This window comes from Apteryx mantelli, chromosome 17 (assembly GCF_036417845.1).
Source record: "Apteryx mantelli isolate bAptMan1 chromosome 17, bAptMan1.hap1, whole genome shotgun sequence".
Classification (NCBI taxonomy): Eukaryota; Metazoa; Chordata; class Aves; order Apterygiformes; family Apterygidae; genus Apteryx; species Apteryx mantelli.
Genome location: NC_089994.1, coordinates 7,169,308 through 7,197,008, shown reverse-complemented (window position 1 = coordinate 7,197,008; position 27,701 = coordinate 7,169,308). Strand labels below are relative to the sequence as shown.

Here is a 27,701-nt window from a genome sequence, read left to right as displayed (position 1 = left end):
ACTAGTGACGGAGCCTCCGCGGGGAAAAGGGGACTGGCAGGTCTCCAGGGTAGGGGAAGGGAGTGGGAGGTCGGCAGCGCCCGGGGCATGGGCAGGGGCAGGGGCAGAGGCAGGGCGAGCACCTGACGGGGCAGGAGGCAGCAGGCTGTGGCCGCCGCTGCCGTCACATACTGCAGCTGTGAGCGCGAACAAGCCGGACGGGGGGGCTCTGCCACATCCCAAACATGAGGCCACGGGGCACCCAGCCAGCCTCCCCAGCGCTGGCCGTGTCCCCGTTCAGTTCCTCAGCCCGGCCCCACTGAAGTGGTCCAAAACCGGGAAGCTGGCTACTGCCGCCTGCCGCGGCCCCCAGCCCCCCAGCTCTTCCCCCATCACTCCTCGCCCCTCGCACGCCCCTTCGTCCGCAAGCCGGGGCCGAGGAGCAGGGACCGTCCTTGCTGCCCCCGCGAGGCGTCTCCCGGCCCCTCGGCCACGGGGACAGCGGGAGGGAGGGAGCGCTCTGCCGTGGGCTTTGACCGGCAGTGTCTCCCCTTCCCAGTGCACGGACTCCCCTCTGGAGACGGTGCAGGCGCCTGCGTGTGCATCTGCCACAGCCCTTCTCCCCCAGCCCAGCCACCGCCTCTCACAGAGACGTCCAGGCTCCACATCATTTCAGCGTGCATATTTATCGCTTTCCCCCCACAAGACATGTATTTGAATTTACTCTTGGTAAACATAACCACAGGAGATGCAAATATGTGCCGGGGAAGCACAAATAATTCCACACAGATAGACACACACGCACACACACACAGACAGCAAACACGGACACGGTTCACCAAGGGAAACCAAGAAGTGCAGAGCACGCCCTGAGGCTGCCACCAGTCCCGATGGCTTTGCTCTCATCCACCAAGCCAAGAGGAGCTCTCCTGCTCTTGCTTTGCAGCAGCTGGTGGGAGAATAAAAGCTGGGGAGGAGGAGTCTAAAGTTGCAAATATCCCATGAAAGCATCATGGCAAGTCCTGGCTCTGCAGTTTCCTGCAGTCATGTTCTCCGAGGAATGGTTCCAGTTGCAGGAAGTTGCAAGTCTTTCACAGTGTGAAAGGGTGGAGGGGCATGGGGACCACCGTGAGGGAGGAGCAGCAGGTCGTCTCGCAATGTCCCAAACGCAGCCAGCCGATAAACCTTCACATGGGAACATCGGGGCTAGATGCTCCATCTAGGTCCTCTTCTGCCCTCTCTAAGGTGCTGATTCTTCTTTAGCTGAGAATAACCTTCAACGGGACATCATGCGAACAAACTCTGCAAAGAACGTGAAAGGACAGGCTGAAGCAGAAGGCAGCCAGGGTCCCCAACCCAGCTCTCATTCCCTGGAGACAGTGTGGAGCCAGGGGAAACCGAGAGCCCCCGCACCCTGTTGGCAGGTCTGTGCCGCTCCGCGGCTGGCCCTGGAGAGTTCATGCAAAATGGGCTTTAGTTCCGGGGCTATACACAGTGATATGATCCCGCTAGCCAGGACAATTCGTTCCCTGGGACTCCTTCCCAGGCAGCGTGCAGTCTTGTTTGCACAAAAACTCCTTGGGAGATGCTACGGCAAGAGTTGCCTCCCTTCACTGCACTGTAATTTCAGGGCACGCTGATTTATAATCTCGGTGGCATGGTCTAATTTTTGAGTAAACTTGCCATTTCAAAGAAACACCAGTTTGAGAAATCACTTGAGTTTTGGAGGGTGCTAGATTTTATGCAGAGAAAAGTTCACTTTGATGGGCACTGGTCTTGAAGAGACAGGTTAGCTGTAAGGATGTCCTGGATATATTTCTTCACTACCCTGCAGCTTGTGAAGTCAATTACACTTGTTCAAATTGAGTGTAAATGCCATCGAATCTAAATGCGTTTTCATTTTGCACTTAAATTGCCCAGGAATTAATAACTCCACAAAGAGGAGGGCAGTGGAAATTACTCCCTTGACTTCTTCCTTTCCATTGATGGAGCTGTCCTCTGACAACTAAAGCAGTAACTCACAGAGAAAATGATACTGGGATAGCATTTCATGTATTTTAGCTGTCTAACATAATTTAGCTGTGGGAAACAAGGAGAGCTAGCTAGTGTCATGTAATCAGCCAGTGCATTAGAACAGCAGCTACCAGATATTTCCTAAGGAGACGTTTGTAGTTTTTTCTCATTTCAAAGTCCTAGGAAGCTCGGTAATCCTGAGGACTGAGACTCTGTCATGTTGGAGACTCAGGAATGTCTCTGAGCCAAAAAAAAGCCAAGTCCATTTTATTTTAATTCTGAAGTTCCTGTGCTTCACCCTTACTCCCAAAGGATGCCTGGACTTGCACTAGGAAAACAGAAGCAGCCTGCTACTCTCGCACCTTCCGGCTGCTACGTCCGTTCAGCAGTCTGATACCAACGCTTCCCTTGCCAGGGACCCTGAACCCTACTCTGAGCTCTATTAACATTGCTCCCACCATGGCTAATGGTTAGGTTAGTAGCCTAAACACTCTTAGTTTTTCCAGTTCTTTCTGGCATGGAAAATGTGAGAAGAAATGAATTCCTGTAGCATTCAACATGACACTCCTAGATCAGATATCTGCAGTGCCAGTGAGCAAGTCTGGCATGTGACTATCTTCTGACATAAAGATACAGAAACAAATTCTCTATAAACCCAGATTAAAAAAAGTGACCCAGAGGAAATGGTAGGTGTAATGCATTCTCCAAACCAACCCAGCCTCCTCACAGCTCTTGCAATAGATTTAATGGAAAGAAAAATGCCCCATAAAGAGAAGGCTGGCACTGCATGTGCGCACCAAAAGCTGCTTCTGTGTGGCAGGGAATAGATATATCTTATCGCACTGGAGTTAAGGAGACCTGATTGAAACCAAAATGCAGCAAGACAAGACATACAAATGAGCACTTCAGATGAGAAATTTCCTATGTGAGCCAATGTTCTCCAGTTTCTTCAGCTGATGAGGAAAAAAACATTTCTTGTTTATTCGTTTCCCCATACCTCAGATATCTGGGCCCAGAACAAGCAAATTTTCTCTTCCTCTTCAGCCTCTGAGCTGAAACTCTGACTCACGCTAGAGCAGATGGACAGGGAGCATTCATCCCTTCTCACCTTCAAAATCGACACGCCCATCTCCGTTCAGATCCACGTCCCGGATGATCTCTTCGATATCCCGATGGCCCACCTGCTGCCCTAGAAGCTTCTTCATGGCCTCCCGCAGCTCGCTGGTGCTGATCTCCCCATCACCATTGGTGTCAAACTGCAAGTATGTGAAAAATACCAGCAGGGAAATAGGGTTAACGGGAATGGAACTTGCTCTGGGTTGGATCCTGTATTGTCCTGCTCTTGAGTGCCCTGTTTTCCTTCTGTGTCCCTCCTTTTCCTCCTTCAGGCCTCTTTTGGTCTGGATCTAGCCTATCTTTCCTTCTCAGAAACCTCTCATTACCACTGTGTCTGCACCAGCTTTCCTCTTCCTTGCCTTCTCTTATCTCAGTGACTTTCTCTGTTCCTGCCTTGTTTCATGCCTGGCTTGGCTTTTTCTCAGTCTTCCGCTATGCTGCTCTCTCCTTCTCCTCTTCTCTTCCCCAGTGGGTCTCCTCTCTTCCCTGTCTCTTGCTCACCTCTCTGAGGGGCACGCGGCACAGAGCACTCACCTCTCTGAAGGCATCGCGGAGCTCTTTTACACCAATCATGTCTGCGGTTTCTGCCAGAAGCTTTGGTCCCATCAGCTCAACAAAATCTTCAAAATCCACGTGGCCACCCACTTGGGAAAAGAGGAAAGATCGCATGTAAGAACTCCACACGTTAGCCAAGGCCAGCACGCAGGCTCACACCTCTGTGTGCCCCTTGCACGGAGGCAGCCACATGCTGCCGGAGAGAGCTTGGCTCTCCAGGAGGCAAAGCAGAGAAGGTGCAGGATAGTGGCAGGAAAAGCAGAGGTATGTCTTTGCATTTGCTGGATTGGGGGCTCGGCAGAATGAGCCCAAGCTGTGCCATCCGAGGCTGCCGGGGACTGTCATGCCCTACGGCATCGCAGACCAGGTATTAGAGACCTGACCCCAGAGCAGTCCTCTGCTGAACTTGTGCCAAAGGGAGCTGAGGTTCCCGCACAGCCCGGGAGCGCCCTGCGGCAGAGGTGGAGCCTTGCTCCAGTGACTAATGTTTATCCAACTGTTCATTCATCATGTTTATCTTTTGCTTGTTTGTCTCCTATCTGTAAGTTAGCAATGACACTCAAATTCCTAACTGCTTGTCTAATGATAGCCCGGGCACCAGGGTTATCAGCCATTTTTATGTGTGACTGGTTGTGTATGTCACATCTACTTCCCTTGACCAGATAACTTGTCCTTTCTACATCAGCACGTCAGAAATAACATGCAGTAAATATCTCTTTTCCCACCCGGCTGCAGATAATATCCTGCACTGCCACAGATAAGTGGTGACAATAAATGGTGGTAAAAGACAAGGGGCACAGACATAGTTACAGTGGATTACAGACATGTTTGCCACATTTTTCCTTTCCCCAGCAGTAGCTCCCGCCGGACACTGCTGGCACAGGCTCCCCTCCGCCTGTGCTCCCGTGTCTTAACTGCCCACATCAAGGGCAGTTTTACACCTGCCAGCATAAACACAGGGGGACAGGACAGCCCTTCCACACACCGTTCCCACAGAGCACAGTCCACACACCCCTTAGTCTGACAAGCAGGAAACAAAGGCTAGGGACCACAAAGGAACAGGAGAGAAGATGGATAGGGAGCAAAACAGAGAACCAAAAAAGAGGGAAAAAGAAACCAAAGGAACAGAGAGAGCAGGAGACCAAGAGAGCTCGAAACAGCGATGCAGAGCACAGCAGAAACAGGGAGGTGCGGCTGGGCGACGCTACTCACGGTTCATGTTGATCTGCTGGGAGAGCTCTATGAGCTCCATCTCCGTAGGCATGTAGCCCATGGTTCGCATGCAGTTCCCCAGGTCCCTGCAGTTAATAAACCCATCCTTGTCTTTATCAAACTCCTTAAAGGCTTCTCTTAATTCTGTGGGAGTGGATCCAGAAAGAGCAACATTGTCAGTGACAGCTTGAAATACCTTTTCCAAGAAACCTCCCAAGAGTCAGCAGCACTTTATGAGGCCAGGTTCTCTAAGATAGTGCATATTTTCCCAGCAGATCTCCCCGAGAAGAGGCAAGGACTGCAGCAATTTTAAGCTCATCTGTCAGCAGCACTGCTGACCCATTCCTTACAGCAAAGCTTGCTCAAACAGCAGAGGCTTTGAGCTGTCAAAAACTTGAGCTTTCCTAAACTGCACTCCCTGAAGAAACTGTAATGAATAAGTTTTCCCAACTCTCACCACCGCACTATACTCTATAGCCCTCACTGCAGGGGTCAGCAGGTAAGACGGCTTCCCTGGAGCCCCACTATTGTACTCTACTTATTACCTCACTTATCCCCCCACCTTGAAGAAGCCGGAATGGATGTAAATTCCCCCCACCGTCAGCAGTCTTGCAGTTTTTCACATTATTCCTTCTGCTGGGGTTGCCAGAGTCCAGGAATCACCTCCCTTGAATTGCCCCAAATTATTTTACCCCTTGGGGGCCAACCTGGAATGGCCGGCCAGTAGGTTTTCACTGGGCAGGGAGAAAGGTGACACAGAAGGAGCGACAAGTTTTACCTTCAATTTCTTCGGGACGCAGTTCTCTATCCTGCAATGAGAGAACAGACCATGTTAAAGCCATTTGCTTGCCAGGAACGTGGTGTCAGAATAGCACTTGTTGGTGCATACAGTTCTGGGACAAGCCAGAAAGTGAGAGAAGAAACAAGAAGGTGATGACATGTTTAATACCATCTACCTGGCGAGGCTTCCCAGCTCTCCTCCCCAGGAGGGAGGGTGTTAGCCTGCATACGTCTCTGTGGAAGCCCCTCTCCACCTTGTCTGCTGGGCAGGGGGACGATGGGCGCTCCCCAACAAGCAGAAGAGACCTGGGCCAGCATGGGCTGCCTGTGTGGCCTCCCCACCTGATGGATGAGAGGGCATCTATGAGCATCTCCATGGGCTCCTATGGCACTCCCCAGCGGCAGCCCCGGATGGCCCTACAGCAGCATGGAGCTGTTCTCCAGCTCCAGCTGTGTTCCCTATGGCAGCTCCACCGGAGACGTCCAGGTCCAACCAGCTGGAAGCTGCCCCTGTGACCAGCAGGTCTCTGCCACTGTCTACATGGATCCCCGCTGGCAGGACAGGGACAGCCACAAGCTCTCTCACAGCCAACACGCCAGTGTCATTTCCTATAGTCAGTCCCCCAAAAAGGCAGGAACTTTCCCCTTCCTCCCAGCCTCAATTTCACATACGAGCATTTTGAAACCAGGCGTGAAGGCAGAGACACAACATATACATCAAGGTCGTCTACAAACAAAACAGGACAAGGATTCACCATGTTCAGGAAACACTGCAACTTCAAACATCCAATCTGAATTTCTTGGAAGAAGGAGGAGGATATGAACGAGTATAGGAAAATTCCGACACTGCACCAAGAAGAAGAGATGAGCATGGAAATACGCTGCGTTCTGGTTTAAACGCCCTTCCTAATTCCTCTTACAGCTCCCAGGCAAATCCAAAACATCTGAGAATTTGGAAACAGAAACACAATCTCTTTTGTCGTCTGACTCTTGGCTCTTCCCCTCAACCGTGGGGAGCATCTCCTTGCTTTCCAGGTGTCCTGCAGTCTCACTGCACGTCCCCGGAGGCAGTGCCCTGATCAGTTTGAGAAGGATGATCCTTTGCTATTTAACCACAGGCTCCTCTGGAAACTCTGATGGCGGCTGCTCAGAGCGCGTTGCAAACTAGGACACACACTGGCTCGTGTCTGTGCAAAAGTGGGCTGTGCCAGAGGAGTGATCGGCTTGCTACTCATAACCTTCCCAGAGGCGTCTCTGTGCTGGATGAACCGTCAGAGAGCGCTGGCCCTGCCGTTTCATCCTTCACAGACCTGGTATTTTCAAACATGTCATCCCATTTGTTCTGCTTTCATCAACAGCGAGTAATAAAACAGATGAGACCCTCCAGACTGGCCGCAGGAGCTCTTACTGCCCTTGATAACATAACAGATTAAAAAGACACGTGATCGGCACCACCACCTCGCACACCTCTTTCCAAAGAGGTGGCAAACATCAGCCCCGGAGCCGCTGCCGCGCACCGAGGGCCAGCGCGGCGCTGCGGGAGACGCGGTGGGGCCGCTGTCGCTGCCGCGGTACCAAGGGCACCCTGACTCACCCCGTGGCTGCTGCCTGGTGTGGGCGTCCAGAGGACCCAGGCCTTCCCCCGGCACTGCCGGCACAGGACCGTTCCCTGCTCGCTCACTGCCGACCGCTCTGCTCCCGGCATCACTGACGTGTTGGAAATGAGGGCTTCAGCACCCGCTCTAATTTTGCACACCGAGGCATTTGCGTTCGCAGCGCTCTGAGCATATCTTTGCACATGCAGATTTTAGCATCAGAGAGCCGCAGACTGCAAATGCAAAAGGAGGGGGAGGGCTTACGTCCCTCCAAAAATCTGACTCAAGCGATAACTAACGTCATGAAGAGGTTTTCTGGTTTAAACTGGAAAGACGATTCCTTAAAATGCTAAAGGAGGAAAATCACCTGTTTGGGAAGAAATGGGCTGGATCACTTTAAAGCTTTTGGAGAAGAACATATGGAAAGAGGAATAAACCTGTTCAAAGAGATAGATCCTAGAAATAAGCAGAGGTGACCCTCTGAGAGTTCATTATAGGTAATGATTTTGCTCTCATTTCTTTCTGTTCTACGCACAATAAATCCTGCTGGTCTAGAGAGTCAGTCAGAGTAAAGCTTTTTATCAGATGCACTTATTCTACAGCAGGGTCGTTAGAGACATGACTAATCCTATTTTGGAAACTTCTTAGGACGCTATGGGTTTCCAGGGCCCAGACAGGCAGGATCGCCCACCGGGCAGCTGGACGTTTCTCCTGCGGCGGGTGGCTTTGAGCATGCTGAGGTCAGGGAGGGTGCCTGTGCAAGCACAGTATATTGTGTGTGTCAACAAACTGGCCCAAGGATATGTGATCGCTTAGTGGCTGAAGGTTGGGAGGAACAAAAGCTCTTTGATGAATAGTGACTAACAGCAATGCTTTTGGGGGTCTTTGGCTGAAGATGAGGTTTTAGAGCTAAAGATCTAGGTGTCTCCTACAGCTGTAGATAACTATATCAGTGTACGAGTGTGTAAGGCTGAGATTTCTTACAGAGGCAAACAAGCTCTGACTCTCAGGTAATTGGGGTGAACTTTGTTTTACCAGAAGAACATGGAATGCACTGGATGAATATATGACAATACACATATTCACTCATACGTGTACATAGAAAGTGTGTTAATACATGGTTTCTTTGAGTATGTCTTTAAATTCATGTTAATGTAGGAATGGAATGTTCAAAAATATCTTTTATGTCTTGTAAATGTACAACATTGGGGTGCACATTTTTGTATATTCAACATGGTCAGGTGTGTCCATTTGAATTTACCTACAAATATATTCTTATTTTTTCTATATATACATTAGATACATATGAACAGGTAGTTACAAATAGATGTGACTGAATGGATGGATGTGGTTCTGCTCTTTTTCTGTGTGCGTATGGGTTATAGCATTTGGTAGTCTGGTACTATTTGCAAATACGAGGACAGACTGATGGTCTTTGGTTTATTTGGCTGGGATCACTGCACCCGCATCAGGCTGTGTATGAAAGTGCGTAAGAGAATGTGTCTGGGCATCTGTGAGGAGGCAGAGGTATCCTCATTTCTGCTTGCATTAGTGTGCTCACCGTGAGCTGATAGGACCGATATCAAATATGGGCATCTCTGTGGGACAGCTCGTTCTCAGTATGGATGCCTGATTTGCATTTAAGTGGCTATTTAGACCCTAAATGCTAATCTGAGCCTCTGGGAATGAGATGTGGATGTCTTGCTGGAATAACAGCTTTGAATACTGGACTCCTCCCGGGCCATATGATTACGCCTGCTTGAGCAGGCACGGATCTGTCTTCCACAGCTGCGTTTCTAGAAGCCTCCTGGCTCCGTGTTTGGGCACAGGGCTATCTCGGCACATCCTGCAGCCTCGACATTTGCCTGTGACTGCGTTTGCACTCGGAGCCGCAGCCGGGATGCTTGAGACGCGGGGCCGTGGGTCAGCGAGCAGCGTGCCCGCGGCGCGCGCGGGCGGCTCCGCGTCCCCGGCCCGCGTCCGCACGGCTCCGTGCGTGTCTCGCCCGGCTGGGGTAACTTACGTACAGGCTGCCTGTTCTCTGCGAAGCCCTTGCGCAGGAAGATGCAGGCCGGCCCCAGCAGGTTGTGCATGACGGCGCAGTTCTGGGCCAGCACCATGAGCGGACCCTGGTACTCGCAGGCCGACGGCCCCTCTTCGCTCGTCTGGACAGCCTTATAGCACGTCTTCTCCTCATGGCGGATCTTCCCAGCCAACCAGCAGCAAGCAAACAACACAACAGAGGACGTTACCTCCCCGTCTCGCCCAGCCTTTCCTCTGAAGTTTTACTGCACCGCCTCGCGGAGTCGTTATTGCTACGCTTCCTTCATCTCGTCCGCACTGCGTCCCCCCCACCGATCCGCTGCGATTCGTACAGGAGCAGTAAGTCAAGGAGTTCACTTTCAAAGGCTGATGAAAGTACAGCCAACCGGGAGAATTTCACTTTGAAATGCCATCAGCCTCTCGCTGCTGCGCACATCTATCCAGAGCAGCCCAAAGGGCCACGCTCCCGCTCTAAGCGCCGGAGCTAATGACTCCTGGCAGGAGCTGCAAAGGACGAGCACGCCCCGGCAGCACCGCGCGTGTGCCAGCGTGCGCGCAGGCAAAGCCGCTGGCAGAGCCGCCTCTGCCAGGGCCTCCCCAGACCAGGCGGCAGAGCCTGCACGCAGACACGGAGTTAGGCTCCACGCCACATTGCAGCAACACAGCCTCGCATGCTTTATAATATTAGGAGAAGGCCCTTTACAGGACTGGTGGTGTCGCCCGCTGCAGTCTCGCGCTCCCCATTCCACTTCTAATTAGTGACACCCTCGGGGTCTCAGTCAGCTACTGCATTTACAGTCCCAAAGTCAAGATCGGTCACAGGCACAACAATTTTGTCCGTCTGCATTTCCGCAGACCGTTTTCCTAAGTGCACACGTCCTCCTAAGCTCAGGCTCCAGAATAGAACCCAGTGCTGGATTTTATAAGGAGCCGCTGCTTTCCTTTTATAGAAATGCATTTCCCTGGCTCTGCAAGAAAAGTCTTATCCTGATATTCCCATGCAGCTATAAAAAGCCAGCACAACCCACAGGACCCTTGGTTTTATAGAATAAACATTAATCATGCATCAGATTCCTGCTTCAGGACCGAGTTCTGCTTTCACAGACGGTGCCCCGGGGTGGGTGCTCAGCGGAGCTCTGTCAATAGCCATGGTCTCTCGCTATTAACCCTTGCCTTCAGGGCTTCCTTTCTGTTTCAGGCTAAAAGACCAGCTCCCCCCTGCCCCACACACACTTGTCCAAACCCATTGTATCTATTTGCTGTCTGCCATGCGCTATGATATTGCACACATGGTTTGTAGTTCACATTTTTATACACAGTCTTACACCAAACCGCTCATGTATACTGTCATGTGAATAGCGGGCATCAAAACAAAAACAACTCAGAAAGCGAGCCATGGAGAAAGAAAACGAGGAAGCAGAGAAGCAGCTTCGTTGCAACCACGGATGAGGAGGAAATCTGTCGCTGATTAAATGTATCACATAGGACGCTTGTCCTTCAAAACGTGAAAGATGAGCATCAGTCCGCAAATGGCATATCACTAGCTCAGCTAAATGTCATGGCATCTGTGTTGAACCACATAGCTTCATGACATCATGCAATACATTTTCAAAATTATCAGCTTTATTCCCTGGTGCATTTTTTCAGTTTAATATACCAAATAGTATGAATCACTTAAAATAGCCCACATCAGTCCGGAGCATAATTCCACTGAAGCCAGCGAAAGACGGAAGGCCGCTAGCCTATAACTAATCCTTGCTTTCTGACCCTTGCAGTCAAAAGAGTTATTACCAAGCCACAGAGCCGTGCCCAGGAAAGGTCAGCCCATTACTTTCCGGCATGGATAGAGATGGCCAATTTGATGAAACAGTTGCCAGGAGCAGCAGAACAGCTCGGCCATGCAAGCCGCCGAAGTGCCGAGGGCCCGGCTGAGCACGACCTGTCGGGGGCTCCCTGCCCAGAGAGGCCCTCTCGTCCCTGCGGGGGAGCCCCTCGCAGCAGAGGCGCCGCGGCTTGCTGCCGCCGCTCGGGCACGCTGTGGAAAGGGAAGCTGCCAGCAACGGACGTGGTGGGATGAAGCCTGAGCACTATCATCCGAACAGGCGAGGAACGCAGGTGCCGATCAGTCCCAGACCGAGCGAGCCGGTGCCTGGAGGCGATTCTGAACTTTCTGGCTGAGATCATGTATTCGAGAGATCAAACTCGGTTACCCAAGAGCAGCTTTCACACACACACTGCCCAGAGCTCCTCCTCTGTCTAGCTACCACTTACGCTCCAGTTTGTGCTATAATACCTTCCCCTATACAGAGAATTTGATTTTTTTGCTGCCTTCAAAATAGTAAATGCTACTTGGCAGTGTGGTTAAGAAGCTGCTAAGGAGAGTGTCTGGGAGTAAGAAGACCTTTCACTGCTTCTTTTTTTTTTTTTTTTGCCTCTTTTCCTCCACCATTTCACCAAAACACAAGAAAAATATAAGCAGGTAATGCCCCTCCATCACAGAAGAATCCAACCTTCCCCCAAGAATGGATATCAAATGCGAGAGGCCTTCACATTCCTCAGCCGATCTGCTAATCATCTGAAGTCTCTGTTTCCACTTGCTGGGGAGAAACACATGGTGGAGATCATAAGCAATAAGAAAGTTGTGCCTGGTAGTTCTGGCTTAACAGCACCCCAGCGTAGGCAGCTCTTCAGTCCGAGGACATGAATGCTCAAAGGAGCTTTACTGAAGTGGGGGTAAGGTGAGGACAGGAAGGAGTAACAGGAAGAGAATGATTGCTTCTTCCCAATAAAACTTAGTGCCACCCAGGGCCCAGCTCCTCATCTTCCTCACTGAGTTCCCTCTCAGTTTGCCCATGTTAAAATCTGAGAAAAAAACACCAGGATCACAAAACAGCCAAAGGAAGTTGTCCAATGTATGAGTGGTTCTGTGAAGCATCCAGTGTAACCATGTGTGTTGGAATCAAAAGAACGAAAGAACCCCAGGACCACTCAGGATTAGTCCCCGAGGCCTTAATTCACGGCTAGCTGGGGTGAAGCCCAGGAAATTCTCTAATTCAGCTTCAGAGCCTTCTCCCTTTAGTCCTGCCATCCCAGGCCTTGCAACTAGGCACAAAGTGCATTATTCCAAGCAGCTCTTAGGAATGAAAGCATAAGTGAATAAAAGACCGATCACACAGAGTCTATAAGACCCTGAATCCACTTTTTGCAAGTTAGGGGCAACCTACAAGTAGCCAGCTTGGGGTTTGCAGACGTGCAACGTTTGGGTAAACCTCAACTACTTCTGCTTCTCCCCAAGGTCACCCTGTGCTAAGGAGCAGTCCCAGCACTGCCTAACTGCTTGGCGAGGCACCTCTCCTTGCGTATCCCGGCTGCTCTGCGGCTGCCCACTGCCATTTCTGGCCATGTTTATACAGCTGAGGCAAGGGGCAGGCCAAGTTTCCGTGTGGAAGAGGCAAATCCCAGCCAGAAGGGACTCCCTGCCAGGGAGCACCCTCCCCAAGAGCTCCTCCCAGAAGGGCTTTTCCCTGTGGCAAGGTCTCCTCCGTGGAGCACCCTGACGGCAGTGGCATTTCCCTGCCGGCAAGGTCACCACAGGGCCAGTGCCTCACTGCAGTACTTTCAATGCTTAGCACAACCTTTTCACTTACAAGGAGTGAAGCGAACAGTTTTTTGCTGAGTTATTAGACTGTCAGCACTGCCAAGTGAGAACTGTTTGGCTGATGGGTTCATTGTGCTGCAAAATCTTCCTCGCTCAGACAAGGAGTATCACCGGGCAAACTATTCCCATTTCAATCCAGCCCCTAACAACAGAGCGGCTCCTGGATCTAATTCATCCCGGGATTATTTTAAAATCTAAGCACCGAGCAGTCTGTGGGTTGAGGCCCAACAGATACACACGGCAGCTTGGACATGCAGTGCAGCTGGGCCCAAACGTGCACACCTGGGCCATGCTGACGTGTGACGTGACACATGAACACGCAGTTAAGGCCCGGTGTGTCCACTCACAAAGAGGCATGGACAAACAGAAAAGCGTGCTTCTGTAACCAAGTACACACAAACAAAACTAGACGGGTGCATGCCCCACTACCGGTATGCAGAGGAACACGTGTATGCCTACATACATACTTATGTGAGGACACATACTAGCAAGTATACACACACAGACACAGCCATACAACCGTGTACACGTGTGTGACCCACACAAATTCCCCCATATGTGCACGCACCTCTGAATGCGTGTGTAGAGACATAAACAGCTATGGACACACATATACTTCAGATATGGTCATTTAAATGTGCATATTCTTGCATGCACCAACAGGAATACATGTGAACACACACGCGCAGTCACAAGCACATGAGCACATGTCCCTGCAGAAATGACATGCAGACTAGACTCATGCTGACACTCCTCGTTTTAAGCACATGCATGCACATATGCAAACTCACATGTACACACATACATTCAGATGCCAGTACAAAAATGTGTTCCAGCGTATTACGTACATAGCCAAGCACAAACTTGCACGTACACAGCGGAGAGCTGCACACACACACACACACACACACAGAGGACAGACACGCCGACTCCTGCGCATGCAGACCCACACATATATTTACACGCACGTCGTGGCACTCGGCATCCCGGGCTCTGATGGCTGCACTTGCTTGAGCAGCTCTTACAAAAAAGACCGGTGAAGAGAGCTGAACCCTTCGTACACTCCTCCGCGTTTCTCCCACCTCCCTTTCCCCTCTGCCCACAACGTCACCCATCCCAAGAAGCAGGGCAGGAACTGCACAGTGCACTTCAATTCAGGGAACATACCTTTTTTGAGAGGTTTCTCAGTGGAGACTTCACACAGTTGCCCATAATATGTAGAGTCTGCCTTTCCGGTGGACTTGGTTATAAAGGAACTGAAGCAATTGATCCCATTAAAGGTATTCCTTGGGAGCAAAGCAAGAAAGGCAGTGCCAGGCAAATCCAAACAGCTACTGGCTGCTGGGGCTTCCCTCTTCAGGGAGCTTTTTCTCTCTCTGCCTCTCTCTCTCCGTGTTTTTACTTTATGTTCACTTTCTTGAAGAGATGAAGCAGGAAGGAGAGGGAGGGGAGAGAAACAGACAGAAAGAGAGGGAGAGAGGGAGAGAGAGAGTGAGAAGGGGGGAGAGAGAGGGAGGCGGATGTATAATCTACAGCAGATTAATGTTCAAATCCCTCCCACCCCCCTCAATCTGCAGGCAAGATTGTTTCACTCACGGGAGAGGGCTGATTCAGGGAGAATTAAAACAGAGGCACCGCAAGAAGTGATTTCAGTGATGAGTTCGGTGAAACCAGCTAGTCTGGGTGCACACAGCCTCCGAACGTCGCATCCTCTAGCTCCCTACCCACCCCCACTTCTAACCCCCTTCAGCTTTTCAACCACTGGAGAGGCAGGCTGGCCACCAGGCAATCCACTTAGAGGCTTGGAGCAGAGTCCAGAGCTCATTTCGGAGCAGAAATGGACCGCTGAGCTGGGTGGGACCGGTTTCAGCTTACAAATCACTGCAGACCTGGAGGTCCCTCATTCTTTTCATGCCTCCATTGAAGCAAGCTGGAGGCAGCAGTCCAGTGACCCGAGGACACTCGCAGCCCCATGGCTGTAACTTTCAACCACGAGGGAGAGATCTTGAGCCAGTCTCATGGTAAAGTCTTTCGAGCTTTCTGCAAGTAGAAATCAACTGGTGGTTTTCCTGCACACATCTGTCAGAGATGGGCTCAGACCTGAATCCTAAATCTTAACAGCTTGGCAAGGTGTAACAAAGACTTTAGACTTCAGATCCACAGTCCACAGGTCATTCCTCTTCCAAGCACCCAAGTCCTGGGCTCCATAAGGGGCTCCTATCCCAGTCCCGGCTCTGAACCGTGGGCTAACAGAATCATCTCTCAAAAAAGAAGATGAGCCCTCAATACGTTTTCCTCTGTTCTCAGGCTGAACGTAACAGCGTTCTGTCTGAAAAATTTAAATTGCATAAAAGACTCACCATCACCCCAGGCAACAGGATCTGAACAGGATAGTGAATGCATCCTTAGCTGTGAAGCCACCATGGCTGCATCTCCACAGCGATAAGAAGCCATGGCATGAAGAGCTACCTCCTCCAATAACTGCAGAGACCAAGATGATGATGATCCTGTACCCCATCTATGCCACAGGTTGGTAGGACACTCAGATGTTCAGCTGAAAGGTTTCACCACCTTCTTTGCAAGTGTGGGTCCAAACAAAAGGCTCTGCAAAGACCTCACCCATGGGCTGTACCTGTACCACATGCTTTTCTATGCAGGAGACAAGGACTTACCCTCCCGGCAGCTCTAGGGCTGTAGGACAGAAAAGGATGATCCGTCAATGTCACAACAAAGCTGGGATTTTTATGCTTCTACCCTGGAGGTGTTGTGGGAAATGTAGAATAATTGCAAGGTGAATCAAGAGTTGTTTTAGAGCCTAGAGGCTTCTTCTACCTGAGGACACTAGTTTAGGAGTCCAGCCATGGCAAGAGGCAACAGCTTCTCTGATTCCAGTCATAGTCAGAAGCGCAGGGCAATGTGGGATAATGTTTCTCGCTCTTCCTCGTACTAGCCACTTCCCAAGAGTGAAAGCAGCAGAACAGCCTCCTCTCGGGTCCCCTCCATGCCTTCCTCGGTGCACTGCCCAGGAAAGAGCTGCACGAACAGCGGGACTCACAGGTCCTCCAAAGTGAGCAGCACACAACAGTTGTGGTGGCAGATACTGGGAGACATCTCTTGTCCCCAGGGCAAACTGGGATAGATAAAGAGGATGGAGAAACTCTGGCCTGGAAGATCTCCATAGCAGAGCTCACCCTTACCGGGCCGTGAGGCAAAGCTGTTCATGAGCTGGGCCTGCCGCCTGCTGTCACAGTTTGGGGCTCCCTGATGAAGGAGAAAACACACACTCACATGCTGGGGGCTGTGCCAGCCCTGGCCCTCCCGGCAGGGGTCTTGGTGGAGGATGCCGAAACTCCCAGCTCCGCTCAGGGCTGCCATCTCGAGCTCTATTTCTATTTCCCCTCTTAAAGCAGCTAATGGGAGGCTCGTCTACCCTCAGCCAAAGTGCTGGTCGTTAATAATGTTCTCTGTCAGTTGGAGCCATTCCCCGGGCTCCTTGTTTATTGACAAAGCGCTTGTCTCCCTTGAGCAGAAGCTGCCACACAGCAAGCGAGGCGCCGGGGCTCCTTCCCGAGACAAACGACTCCAATTCCAGAGCAGAAAGAGGAGAGAGAATCGCCTCCCTGCTCCTAATGAATCTCCCCTTGACAGGCAGCGAGGAGGCCAGGAACGCCCCGCAACTGAGAAGCGCCGTCTCCTGCCTCCTGCCAGGGAGAGGAAGCGGAGCGAGCGAGCGAGGCAGGCGCCTCCCGCCGGGGCAGGGCAGCCCACGGAGCTCAGCGCAGCCCTCGCGCTGCTAGGGACAGCTCTGCAGGACACAGCGCTCTTAAGAAAGTTGAGAGAGTGACCTTCTAAATACGAGCCTGTACCGGAGCATTGCGAGCCAGTCACCATGGCAAACTGCTCCGGCTGCCTGCTCTCCTGCTTTTCTTCCAGAGAGCCCTGCGGTCGCAGGCAGCTGTAGGCAGCGCGGGCAGGGCTGAGAGCCCTGCTGCCGGGTTTCGAAGGGAGCTAGCAGTTCACAAAGGGAAGAGGCCCCGGGAGCCCACCTGCACCAGGTTTGCAGCACAGTCGCAGTCCTTCGACTCTGCAAAAACAACTCTGGCAGAGCCGCAGGGGGCCTGAGTGACGTGATCGTAAACCGTTTTCTTGTCTCCTTATTTACCCTGAATCTCTTAAGAGCAATTGGGCAGCACATCACAATCTAGCAGACGGATTCTGCTGACCTTTAAGCCTGAAAATCACTTTCTACAGGGGGATCTTGTTCCCGTCTCCACTATGGGCAGCTTAGAGATATGTAGGAAAGCGGAGTTGGCAGAAAGGTCACTAGAAGATTAGGCTAGAGGAGCCTATTTTCTCCCTTCCTCCAACCGAGGCTGCTGCAAGAGAACAGGATGCTGAGAATAAGTGTGTCAAAAACATTTGTGTGTAGGTGCTGATCTGTGGGTATGCCTATATCTGGGGTAGTCAGTGTGCGTGTGGGAGGGCTGCACATGCATGTATACTGGTTTTCCCACACTGTTCTTTGTGGCAATCACACTGTTCTTTTAAGGTCTGGGGCTCTCTTGTAAACTTTCTAAAAATCTGCAGGAACTTTGTGAAATGCCAATCTTACCTATGTTCCTGCATCCCTCCGTTTCCCCTCCAACCCACGGTGCAGAACGGAGCCCTTCGTGGATGCAGTTTGGCTCAGAGAGAGAACTCGGCACGTACGAAAGGAGTTTGGCACATTGACCGACCTGAGCATAGAGCAGGGAGGAGGCTGGGTGACTTGGCATGGGACAGGGAGGGATTTAGATGGTTTAATATGTCTGGATTCTTTAAAAAGAAGCAGTGCTGTGCTTGGGGCTGGCACCTTTGGTACAAATACTCATCCCATAGGGAAATGTTGGATCCCTCTACGGCTAATCATTTGGTAGCTGCCAGAGACTTTATCCAGTGACAGCAAATATCAAAAGTCACAACAGAAAGATCTAAAGTCAATTCAAAATTTGGGCTCACTTATCTGACTGCAGCTTTGCTTGGCAAAAGTTTCCAATGGAAGTGTGATTTGTAAAGCAAGACCATTAGATGCCAGGCCAGGTTCAGTGTTCGCTCTTTGCTTGCTGGAACGTTAGATCAGATTGTTGTTTGTGACACAACACAAACAATCGCTACAGCAGGACAACATTAGTACGAGGGTTAACCTCCGACAGGAATATATTGTAAAGCAGGGAAAACTCACTCCTCGCAGCTTTTCACTGAAATCCATGCCTTTACCTAATGCCCACTGCACGCTTGGAAGATGTCACTATTTAATATCTTAACATACTCCACCTTAATTTGTTCTGACAGGGTAAGAATTTTTGGTATACTTTTCCTGCCCCACAGTGGAGAGGGTACACAGTGATTATTGGCTTTCAAATTTTCTCCCAACCATCCTTTAGCTGGTGGCTATAGATCTGTATTTTACAAGAAAAAAATCTAGTCTTGTTTACCAGATGACCTTAGCTGTTTTGGATTTATTAACATCCTCACGTTGTCAGTGCTGTTGGGGTCCTTGTTTTATAGCTCCCCACCACTGGAACATGCCCTGGCACTCCAAACTTCTGTGACTTCCCTTTCTTCTTTTGCATAAGGCCCCCAAGTGTTTTTACTACACATCGAGTCGTGTCTTCCGACCTCGAATGAACCTTGGACGGTTCCTCATTCCAGCCAGACAAGCACAGGTCCATCTCAGGGGTGGCACCAGCAGGTATTGGCAGATACAGCCCAAATCTTCATCCAGAGGGTTGAATATTTCTGCAGAGAGTTTGGGAACTTTCTTTGCTGTCAGCTGTTCCAGGAAGAAAGTGTTGCTGACTCATGCTGTGCATAATATTCTCTTCCATTAGAGCAATTGGATCATATTCAATCACAAACAACAGAAAGGTTATTAAAAAGACCTAAACTACCAAGGATATTTTCCATCACTCTCAAGGTAACAAAGCCTTGATTGGCATCTTCTGTTCAGAACAGCTTTGTCTATAATTAATTGGCTTTACGGAATGTTAGATGCAAGCAGATGGGAATGTCCCGTTTCCTGACACCTTCCATGCAGATCTGGTACAAATATTTTGCACTAACCCAACTTCCAGGATCCCACGCAGAAGATACACTGGCCAGAGCATCATGCTTTGTGGATATTTTCTGCTTTTCAAGATCATCAATGGACTACAAAAGGTCAAATACAAGTTTGAGGCCCAGAAGCTGCTGTAACAGTTTGCCATGTATATGCAGTATAAAGACGGTTTAAAACAAACCGTTCATGGTCCCTTCCCTCTGCTCAGGAATAAGAGAACTGTGAATCACTCTCTCTCTGCCTGGCATTGCTGTAAAAGTAGCTAATTCTACCTTGGTTCCCTTACCTCTCTCAAAGTAAAAAAGCACTGGGGGGGTCAGCGTTTGGCTGGCCCACTGAAGTGCTATAGAAAGTGTGGTTGATTAGTAGATGAGCAGAGGCCTGGGAATCAGCACTAACCCAACATAATCCTCCAAAACTGTATGAAATATGCCACTACAACACTGAGGCCTGGCTCACTTCTGTTTTGAGTAAGGATCGGACAGCACCTTTAGAAGGATCAGACTGCGTATCGCAGTAAGGAATCTCTGGCTATTTTTCAACACAGCTGGTCACAAACTAACTAAGCTCTTTGCCTTATTTCAGCAGAACGCAGGAGGATTTTGTTGGTGTTTTTTTACTTCCTGCCTTCAAGTGTTGTGACATGATGCCTCACAATGTTACATGGTTGCCTGTTCCCTTCCAAGAACAGAGAATATTTCATCAGTGTGGGATGGAGCAATGATGTCTATTCTTTCCAAAGATGGTTGCGGGTTGCAAAGTACTCTAAGGGAGGAAGGGGTAGAGGAGAGATTAGAAAATTGCTAATGACTTCATTCATAGCTGTACTAGCTCATGGTCTTACGCTTGTACAGAAAGCTACTAAAAAATTAATGAGACCATATGAGCTATGACAACTGTTTGTCTTTATTTCTAAGATGAGCATTTGACTGAAATTGCAGGATTACTCAAGTTCATGGGCACTGCTGTAGCTCTCTAAGGTCACAGGAATGTCAGAGGATTGCTGAAAGGGAGCCCAAAGTTAGCTAAGTGTCTTTTACTGGATGCACACCATATAGCTGCTTGTTATTGGAAATCAATACCACTCATGGACTCATCAGGGGAAAGCAGTCACTGGAGCTGTGACGCTAGAAAGAACCACAGCTAATTTAGCTGACAGACCTACAGCCTAGCTACTACATCTACTGCTAAACTCTTCCCTGATTGACGCTTTGTTCGAAGCCTTTGGCTTCAACAATGTTTCACAAAACAAAAATCAAGGCAGTACAGGTTGCCGAAATGCACAGTGGACTCATTTAAATGACAATTAATTCATTATTGAAAGATTTTCTTCTCTCAAAAGATAAGCTGGATCCAACCAGAAGGTCTGTGTGTTTCAGCGCATTAGCTCATGCAGCTGTATATTTCATGAACTGAATATTTAATGAATGTTCCTTTAGCCTGGTTTTTCTTTGATGCTTTTCCCTATCCTTTTAAAATGGATTTGTTTAAAAAGTAAACCACTGACAACGATTACCGTTTCCCGGCAGACCCGCTGCAGGCAGGGAGCTTGCCCATTGCCCTCAGCGGTTCGGCGTGCCTGGCTCCCATCCCGCAAGCTCCTTGGAAGCAGTAAGAGCGACACGTCTTTCCCCAAGCCGAGCAAGGGGCGAGCTGGGTGGATGCGCTCGAGTGGAACAACGCTTCTCGGTGTCTTTCCTTACATATAGAAAACACACGAGACATACCTTGGAACATATGGCCAGTGTCAGCAGGCAGCGACGTATGCATATGCCGGTTGTTTATATACACAGGGAAGCGTACGCACATACGGAGGAGGGTGTAGACCCACACAGGAGACGGAGCACAGGTTGCCCGCGCACGGCTGCGTGCACACACACAAGGGGCCGGTGCGAAGGCTCCCGAGGGCCGGTTACACGCGGGGACGCGGAGGGGAGCAGGGAGGCCCTACGCTGGCCTCGCCGTACCCCAAGGCCGGCCGTCGCGCGCCCGGGACGCGCCAGTCGCCGCTGGGACGGGGCGTCCTCAGCTCGCGAGCAGGCTTCACCCAGGGCGTCTCCCGGGGAGCCGGGGACACCGCGCGGGGACGGGGCGACAGGCCCGGCGGGGAGCTCCCAGCTCGGGGGGACACGGCAGCCGGGACGGGCCCGGGGGCCGGGGACGGCGGGGGCCGGGCCGGGGGACGGCGAGCGGCTCCGGCCGCCCGCAGCAGGGGGCGCCGTGGGGACACGGACCGCCGGCCCTCGCGGAGCGGGCGCGCGGGGGGGCGGGGCCGTTGGGGCCGTTGGGGCCGTTAGAGCCGTTGGGGCCGTTAGACGAGGGCGCGGAGCCGTTGGTGCCGCCGGCGGGCGCAGGGGAAGGCGCCGTGTGGGTGACGGGGGCAGAGAGAGGATCCTGTGGAGAAACATCTTGCGATTGCGGCGCTGGCGCTGCGCCCTGGGCGGCGTTTCGGCGTCCAGCCCGCCGCCGGCCCTCGCACCCGCCTCGGCAGCCCTCCGGCGCCCAGGCCCTGACACGCTGCCCTTGGGGGACCCGTTTTTGTCCTTGTCACAGGGAGCTCTCAGAGGCGTGGGAATAAACCAGAAGAACAGCTGAGTGAGAGGCTCTTGTGCTCCTTCTGTTTTTTGTCTCTTTTGACCTATGCACATAACTTCCACATAAGTCAGCTAATGATACGCACAGGATAGCTGTTACTAGGGGGACTGGACATTCTGCGCCACAGAAGAAACCTCTTCACCCCAAATTGCTCTGTCGGTTTAACCCTGTAACTGAGTAGCGATGAGGAAGTGTCCTCGGTTCGCCATGAGCACCGACATGTGGCTGCTCCAGGTGTCCTCTGGCACAGTATAACAGCCCACAGGAACTCGCGGACCGAGACACATTGCCTTCACTATCCCACAGCTCTACGTTCGCAAGCCTCCATCGCTGGCATCACTGCTCCAGCACAGCCCAACACGCAGCAGCCTGCCTCGCTAACGCTTGGATGACTGAGCCATCGCCAAGCGTCCCCTCGCCTCTCGGCAAGGCTGCACAGGGCTGCCAGCCCTCTCAGCGAGCTCCCTCCGCACTGAGGTCCTCCTGCAGCAACTGCACTTAGGCAAGACTCCTGCTACGACAGCTGAAGTCGAGGCGATGCTGGAGCAAGGGAGCGTTGTGCAGGGAGGAGACCAGCAAGGGTGTTCAGCCTCCCTTTGAGAGGTTGGAAAACGCGCTTTTTCCTTGCCCGCTCCTCGCTGTTTTGGAGGAGGATGTTCTTTACACCTGCTCCTCACACATATACAGCCCGGGGACACGCACGGCCCCAAAACAGGGCCAGCTCTGTCATTCTGCTTTGCGCCAAGACCCGCTGAGACCTGTTAAGGTTAACTAAAGCCCAAGAATAAGTAAAGAAAGAATGAGCAAGAAAAGGAAAGGAAATTCAGGAAATGCAGAAGGAATCCTTCTCCAGTTCAACGGCAATTTCAACACTAACACTAAAACAGGAAGGAAAATGGGAGAAGGTGCAGACAGGAGAGGCTTTTAACTGCTCATACAAATAGGAACACAACAGCCCCTTTGGCCACTGTGCTAACAGCAGAAGCCTGTAAATATTTAATGGTTCCCTGTGGCATTGTTTGACCCCTGTGAACCCCATGCTACCAGAGGCAATTGACAGAAAACTGTTGGGGAATCACTTCACTTAAAAAATTTAACAGTCAGGCAGGGTGTGAAAGCTAAACGGCTCTGAAAGCGGTCAGGTCTCACATGGCGAGATCACTTGCAAATTAATATTGCATAGCAAAGGCCAGAAAAAGCTCTTCTTAAAGGTGCCAGCTCGGGCCAGCCCTGTGGCACAGGGAGACTGATGCAAAGGCAACGGGAGGGCTGCTGTGCTGCGGTACCTTTGCAGCACGGCACTGTGCCACGAGCCCAGCTGCTAAACTGCCGCTGCACCACAAGCGCTGCTGCCGCACTACAGCTGCCCCCGGTTCCTGTATTTGGGATCCTGCTGTATTCCGATTCCTGCTGCCACACAGCTGTTACGTCACAGTTGCTGCTGCTGTTGCACTGCTGTCCCCACCACCACACTCCTGCTCCGCGTCCTCTGTGCTGGCGTTGCTAGTGCTGTCACATTAATAAACCCTGTCCTGCTGCCAGGCTGCCACCTCACCGCTATCCCAGCCGCTGGGGTATCACTGCTCCTCTGTTCTTGCTGACGTGCTATGGCCTGACACCACACTGCGTCCTGCAGCCACGCTACAGGACTGCCATGCCATCCCGCTCTGCTCTGCAGGGGCCACAGCGCGCTCCTTTTGCTACGCTGCACTTCTTTACCACTTGCCACTCCTACACTATCCCACTGCCAGGTCGAACAATACTATATACCCTCCCTACCTCCCCTTTCTAGCCGCTTTGCCTCTTTGCCTCGTTATCTCACATGCGTACCTCGCCAGCTACGCAATGGAGTCGCTGCACTGTCACACTGTGTATTGAGCTATCGCCGCCGCGGTGCCACTGTAAAACGCTGTTGCCCCGCTGTCGCATGCATCGTATAACCGGCCCATAGTAACGCTGCTCTTCTGTCACCACACAGCTCCGACGTTGCCCTCGTACCCATCGCCACTGTGCTACCAGCACTGCAGCAGGGCAGGAACGCCTCGCTGGCCGCCTTACCGGCTTACGAAGGACGGTTCTGTCGGGCTGGTGCAGCCCTCTGCTAATATCACACCAGAAGTGATCGCCGTGGTATAGAATAGCTTCCCTCCAGAATATTGTATTACGACATCATTAGACTGCTAAACTGTTCTGTCAAGCTACAACACTACACTATTATCACACCCATGCACTGCCAAACTCCTACCACATGGCACCAGTATCACATTGCTCTGCCACAGGATTGCGTTACCACACTACCACGCTGTCGGCACTGCGCGCTCAGTCACTTGGTGCGGTGCTGCACTGAATGCTAACCTGACATAACTCCACACCAGAGCGCGTTTCTGCAGCTGCCTCGCCAATCCAGTGTGGGAACATGTCATTAGACTAAGATGACAGCCTGGCTTATACTAATACACCATTATGCTATCTGACATTTGTTAATTCACGTACTGCTCAATTACAAAATGGCAAAATGCCCTCAAAGAGTATTACTGTTTTATTACACTAAAGCATCACTGCACCAATATAGCATGAGCCTAATTAATAAAATATTATTGCATACCGTATCCGGGCAGTGCCGTGCCTTAGCATTCTTCTGGAGCACACACCCACAGTGCACTGTATTGCCGTGCTAGTTACATAAACACTGCACTTCTGCCTTTGCTCTGTGTTTTCCCCTGCACCGCTACAAATCTGCCTGCCTACGACACAACCCTGTAGTCCTGGGCTGCTTCTTTCCGCTGCTACTGCAATAATGACATACTCCGTGAAGTCATCCCTGCAATGTTTCCTGCCCATCTGATCGTACCACTGTAGCGCTCTGCATATGCGACTGTATCACTGCACCACTGTGGAACAACGGGATGGTGTTTCACATCTGCACAGCTGGGACAAGAAACACCGGCGCTGCTGGATCACAGTGCACTACTGCTGCAGATCTGCATCACTGCGCTCCCCTCCTGGAACGTACTGCAAAATTACTGTTTTAACTGTTTCACAGTGGGCTGTGTGGGCTGGAGAGAAGTTCTTGGATTAAATAAATTGTCTGCTGCGCTGTTGCTCTCTTCTAATTGCAATGTGTAGCAGACTGGTGTCACAGCACCTGCAGCCTTCTACTGCAATCCTGGACCCGACCGCACCTGTGACCAAGGCTCAACCCAGGCTCAACTTGGCCTCCTGCAGGAATAAAGTCCTGCCTGTCACAAAACACTGCTCACATTTTTGTACAGGGCTTCACATTAATTTCTTCACTCACGAAAACAGAATCATCATCCCTTCCCATGACAGAATTTCCACAGTTCTTACCCTTGGACCTTTAGTCATCCCTGGATTTTTATATCACCACAAATATCTTCACATCTGTCTTCCTGTAACCAGCTCCTTCTGCATCCCATCTTGTAGTTCCCCACGCTCTGCTTCTTGTATCCACAAATCCCTGAACAGCCCTACTACAACCCACTCCTTAAAGCCAGTCCTAAAATCACCACTAGATGGTCGTTTTCTCATACTTACTTCAAAGAAAGCAAGTGACAGATGAATACAGAGAGAAATGGGAATAAAGCATGTTACGCTCGGAAAGAAAGATGTTGGTGTTTGTTTATAAGCACGGGTGCTAGGTGCTGAGCGAAAGAACTAAAGCTAGAATCATATCCGTCTCTTTTCCGTAAGTGGCATTGTTCCACACTGGAATTTAATTTTGTTAAGTTTATGGCATTCAAAGTGTCTCATGACTTTGGAACGCAAGCAGCAAAACAGGTAAAATAGCAATGCCATTCCCCCCCGGCGCAGCTGTGGCCAGGACAGGGCTCAAAGCCAGACGGGGGGCTGTGAGGAGCAGCCCTGGCATGGATTTGTTTGTACTTCTGACATTTTGGGGACATACAGTGCTGTAGACTGAAAACCTTCTTCTTAGATGCATCTCTCTTTGTCAGAAATACAAGGACAGGGACAGCACGAGACAGAGCTGAGCCCAGGGATTTCAAAGTCCGGTACTGAAATATTGCTTTTTGTTACCTAACTAAGCAGCTAGGCCCTTGCTTACTGCAACTACAACATTTTAATCTAGACTTCTGGTATGCTGGTGGCACAGAAGGGGTAATATTAATTCTGAGTTAAACACAGCAGTAACATTCATAAATCAACAGACTGTCGCTGAGGATGCAAAATTGTTGAGAACAGATGAGGTTTGATTCTTCTCTGGAGAAGTCAAGATGATGGACAGAGGTAGACAACACTTACCAAGACTAAACTAAATAAGACACGGGAGCATCATGTCCTTCCCCCCAGTTACAAAGAGTCTTCTCATTCTCTCCATAATCATAATTTGAATGGACATTCTGCAAAGCCTCCCAAATCAGCTTAAAAAAACCCCCAACAACAACAAAACTCACAAATCATAATTCTGGTTTAATCGATCACTTCCAGGGCTGGAACTTAGCCCTCCAGGCTGCTGGCTTATACCTGTAATTGTGCTTCTGGGAGATTGCAGTTACATTAATCTTCCTGAAGATTACATCTCCCAGTAACAGCCCTAAATGACTCTAAAAGAAAATTTCAAGCCAGTCTCCCTCTGCCTTTTCATTTTCCAAGGGTAGCCCTGTTGGGTAATTTCACTACCAGAAGCAGCTAAAAACGACAGCTTTGTACCCAAAGAGCTTGCAAACACCGAAAGCATCTGTTCCATCCCAACATAGTGACTGGGAAGGCTTCAGAACTGGGTCAGGATTTTTTTTGTCGTCCTCCCCACTACCTTCCCCTGACAGCTTCTGCCATCAGAAATGATTCATATGCTGATTGTACAGAAATGTACCATAAGGAGATGTAAACAAATACAGCAAAGCAAGGCGGGGAGCCAGAGAGATGGAATCTAATAAGTAAATAGGTTTTTTAAAATTTTTTCGCTTCTCTGGCTCTCACCCTCACCAGGCAGGGCCACAACTTGCCCCGCCGGAGCCGGGGCGAGCACGGCGCGTCCCCGGCGGCACCCGCGGGCCAGCCGCGGCCGGGCCCGGCGGGGGACGAGCGCGAGCTGCCGGGGGGCGCCGTCCCCGGGGGGGGCTCCTTCCCCGGGGGGCTCCTTGCCCCGGGGGCGGCCGGGGGCGGCGGCGCTCCGGGGCCGGGAGCCGCGGCGCGGGCTCTTACCTGCCCGAAGACGGAGCTGAGCATGGGGCGCAGCTGGTGCAGGAGCGGGTCGGCGTCCGGCGAGCGCTCGCTGCCGCCCGGCTTGGCGGAGCACTTGCTGCTGGGTTTGGGCAGAGGCGAGGCGCCCTCCGGCAGCTTCAGGGACTCCCTGCTGCCCCGCTGCCCGGCGCTGAAGGAAAAGTCCTGCTCTGCCTCCTCCCCATCGCCGGCGGCCGGCGGCGGCGGCGGCTCCGGGGGGCGGCGGCGGTGCCGGGATGCTCGCGCCGGCTCCCTGCCGCTGCCGCTGCCGCCGCCGCTGCCGCCGCCGCCGCGCCTCGGCCCTCCTTCCGCCGGCTCCGGCGGGCTCTGCCCCCGGCCATGTGACAGCCGCCCCGCGTCCTCCGGGCGGCACAGCGGCCTGCGGGCGCTCGGCTCCCCGGGGAGCGGCTCGCTGCCCGCCGGCCCGCCCTGGCCCTGGCCCTGGCCCTGGCCCCGCTCCCGCTCCCGGCCGCCGCCGCCGCCGGGCTGGGGCTGGGCGCCCGCCGCCCTCCTGCCGCCCGCCGCCCGCAGCAGCGAAGTGCGGGACTCGCTCTTGGCCATGGAGGAGCCGCTCATCGCGGGGCCGCTAGAGCCGCATCGCCGCCGCTGCGGGCCGGGCTGCGGCGCGCCGCTCACGGCATGTCCTGCGGAGACCCGCTTAAATCCCGCACCGCGGCCATGTGACGGCGCCGGCAGAGGCCGCGCACGGGGCGCTCCGCGGGGGCCGCCGGGCACCGGCCCGCCGGGCTCCCCCCGCCCCGCCGCCGCCGCCGCCGCCCCCCCCCCAGGTGAGCCGGGGCCTCCCCCCGCCGGCAGCGGCTCGGGCCGGGGCGCGCCGCGAGGCGAAGCGGCGCCG

General features: G+C 52.0%; 1 protein-coding gene across 3 annotated transcripts; it reads right to left on the bottom strand.

Annotated features, from left to right (window-relative positions):
* Nucleotides 1-646: 646 nt before the first annotated feature.
* CABP1 (calcium binding protein 1) lies at nucleotides 647-27,421 on the bottom strand. 3 transcript variants are annotated; one of them, XM_013944822.2, is made up of 7 exons: nucleotides 14,119-14,316; nucleotides 9,278-9,454; nucleotides 5,654-5,684; nucleotides 4,876-5,019; nucleotides 3,643-3,752; nucleotides 3,101-3,248; nucleotides 647-1,281 (listed from the first exon to the last, which is right to left on the bottom strand). In XM_013944822.2, exons 1-7 carry the CDS (start codon nucleotides 14,161-14,163, stop codon nucleotides 1,256-1,258), a joined length of 681 nt encoding a protein of 226 aa, XP_013800276.1. In that variant the 5' UTR covers nucleotides 14,164-14,316; the 3' UTR covers nucleotides 647-1,255. The 3 variants fall into 3 exon arrangements, with proteins under 3 accessions (XP_013800276.1, XP_067163014.1, XP_013800277.1); XM_067306913.1 differs by lacking the exons at nucleotides 9,278-9,454; nucleotides 14,119-14,316 and adding an exon at nucleotides 26,828-27,421; XM_013944823.2 differs by lacking the exon at nucleotides 9,278-9,454.
* Nucleotides 27,422-27,701: the final 280 nt, after the last annotated feature.

Coding starts and splice junctions, on each gene's coding strand:
- CABP1 (XM_067306913.1), bottom strand. CDS start 27,421: ATGAGCGGCTCCTCCATGGCCAAGAGCGAGTCCCGCACTTCGCTGCTG. Junction 3,753..4,875: donor CCAGCAGATCAACATGAACC/GTGAGTAGCGTC, acceptor TCTTTTCCCAAG/TGGGTGGCCACGTGGATTTT. Junction 3,249..3,642: donor TCCGCGATGCCTTCAGAGAG/GTGAGTGCTCTG, acceptor ACATACTTGCAG/TTTGACACCAATGGTGATGG.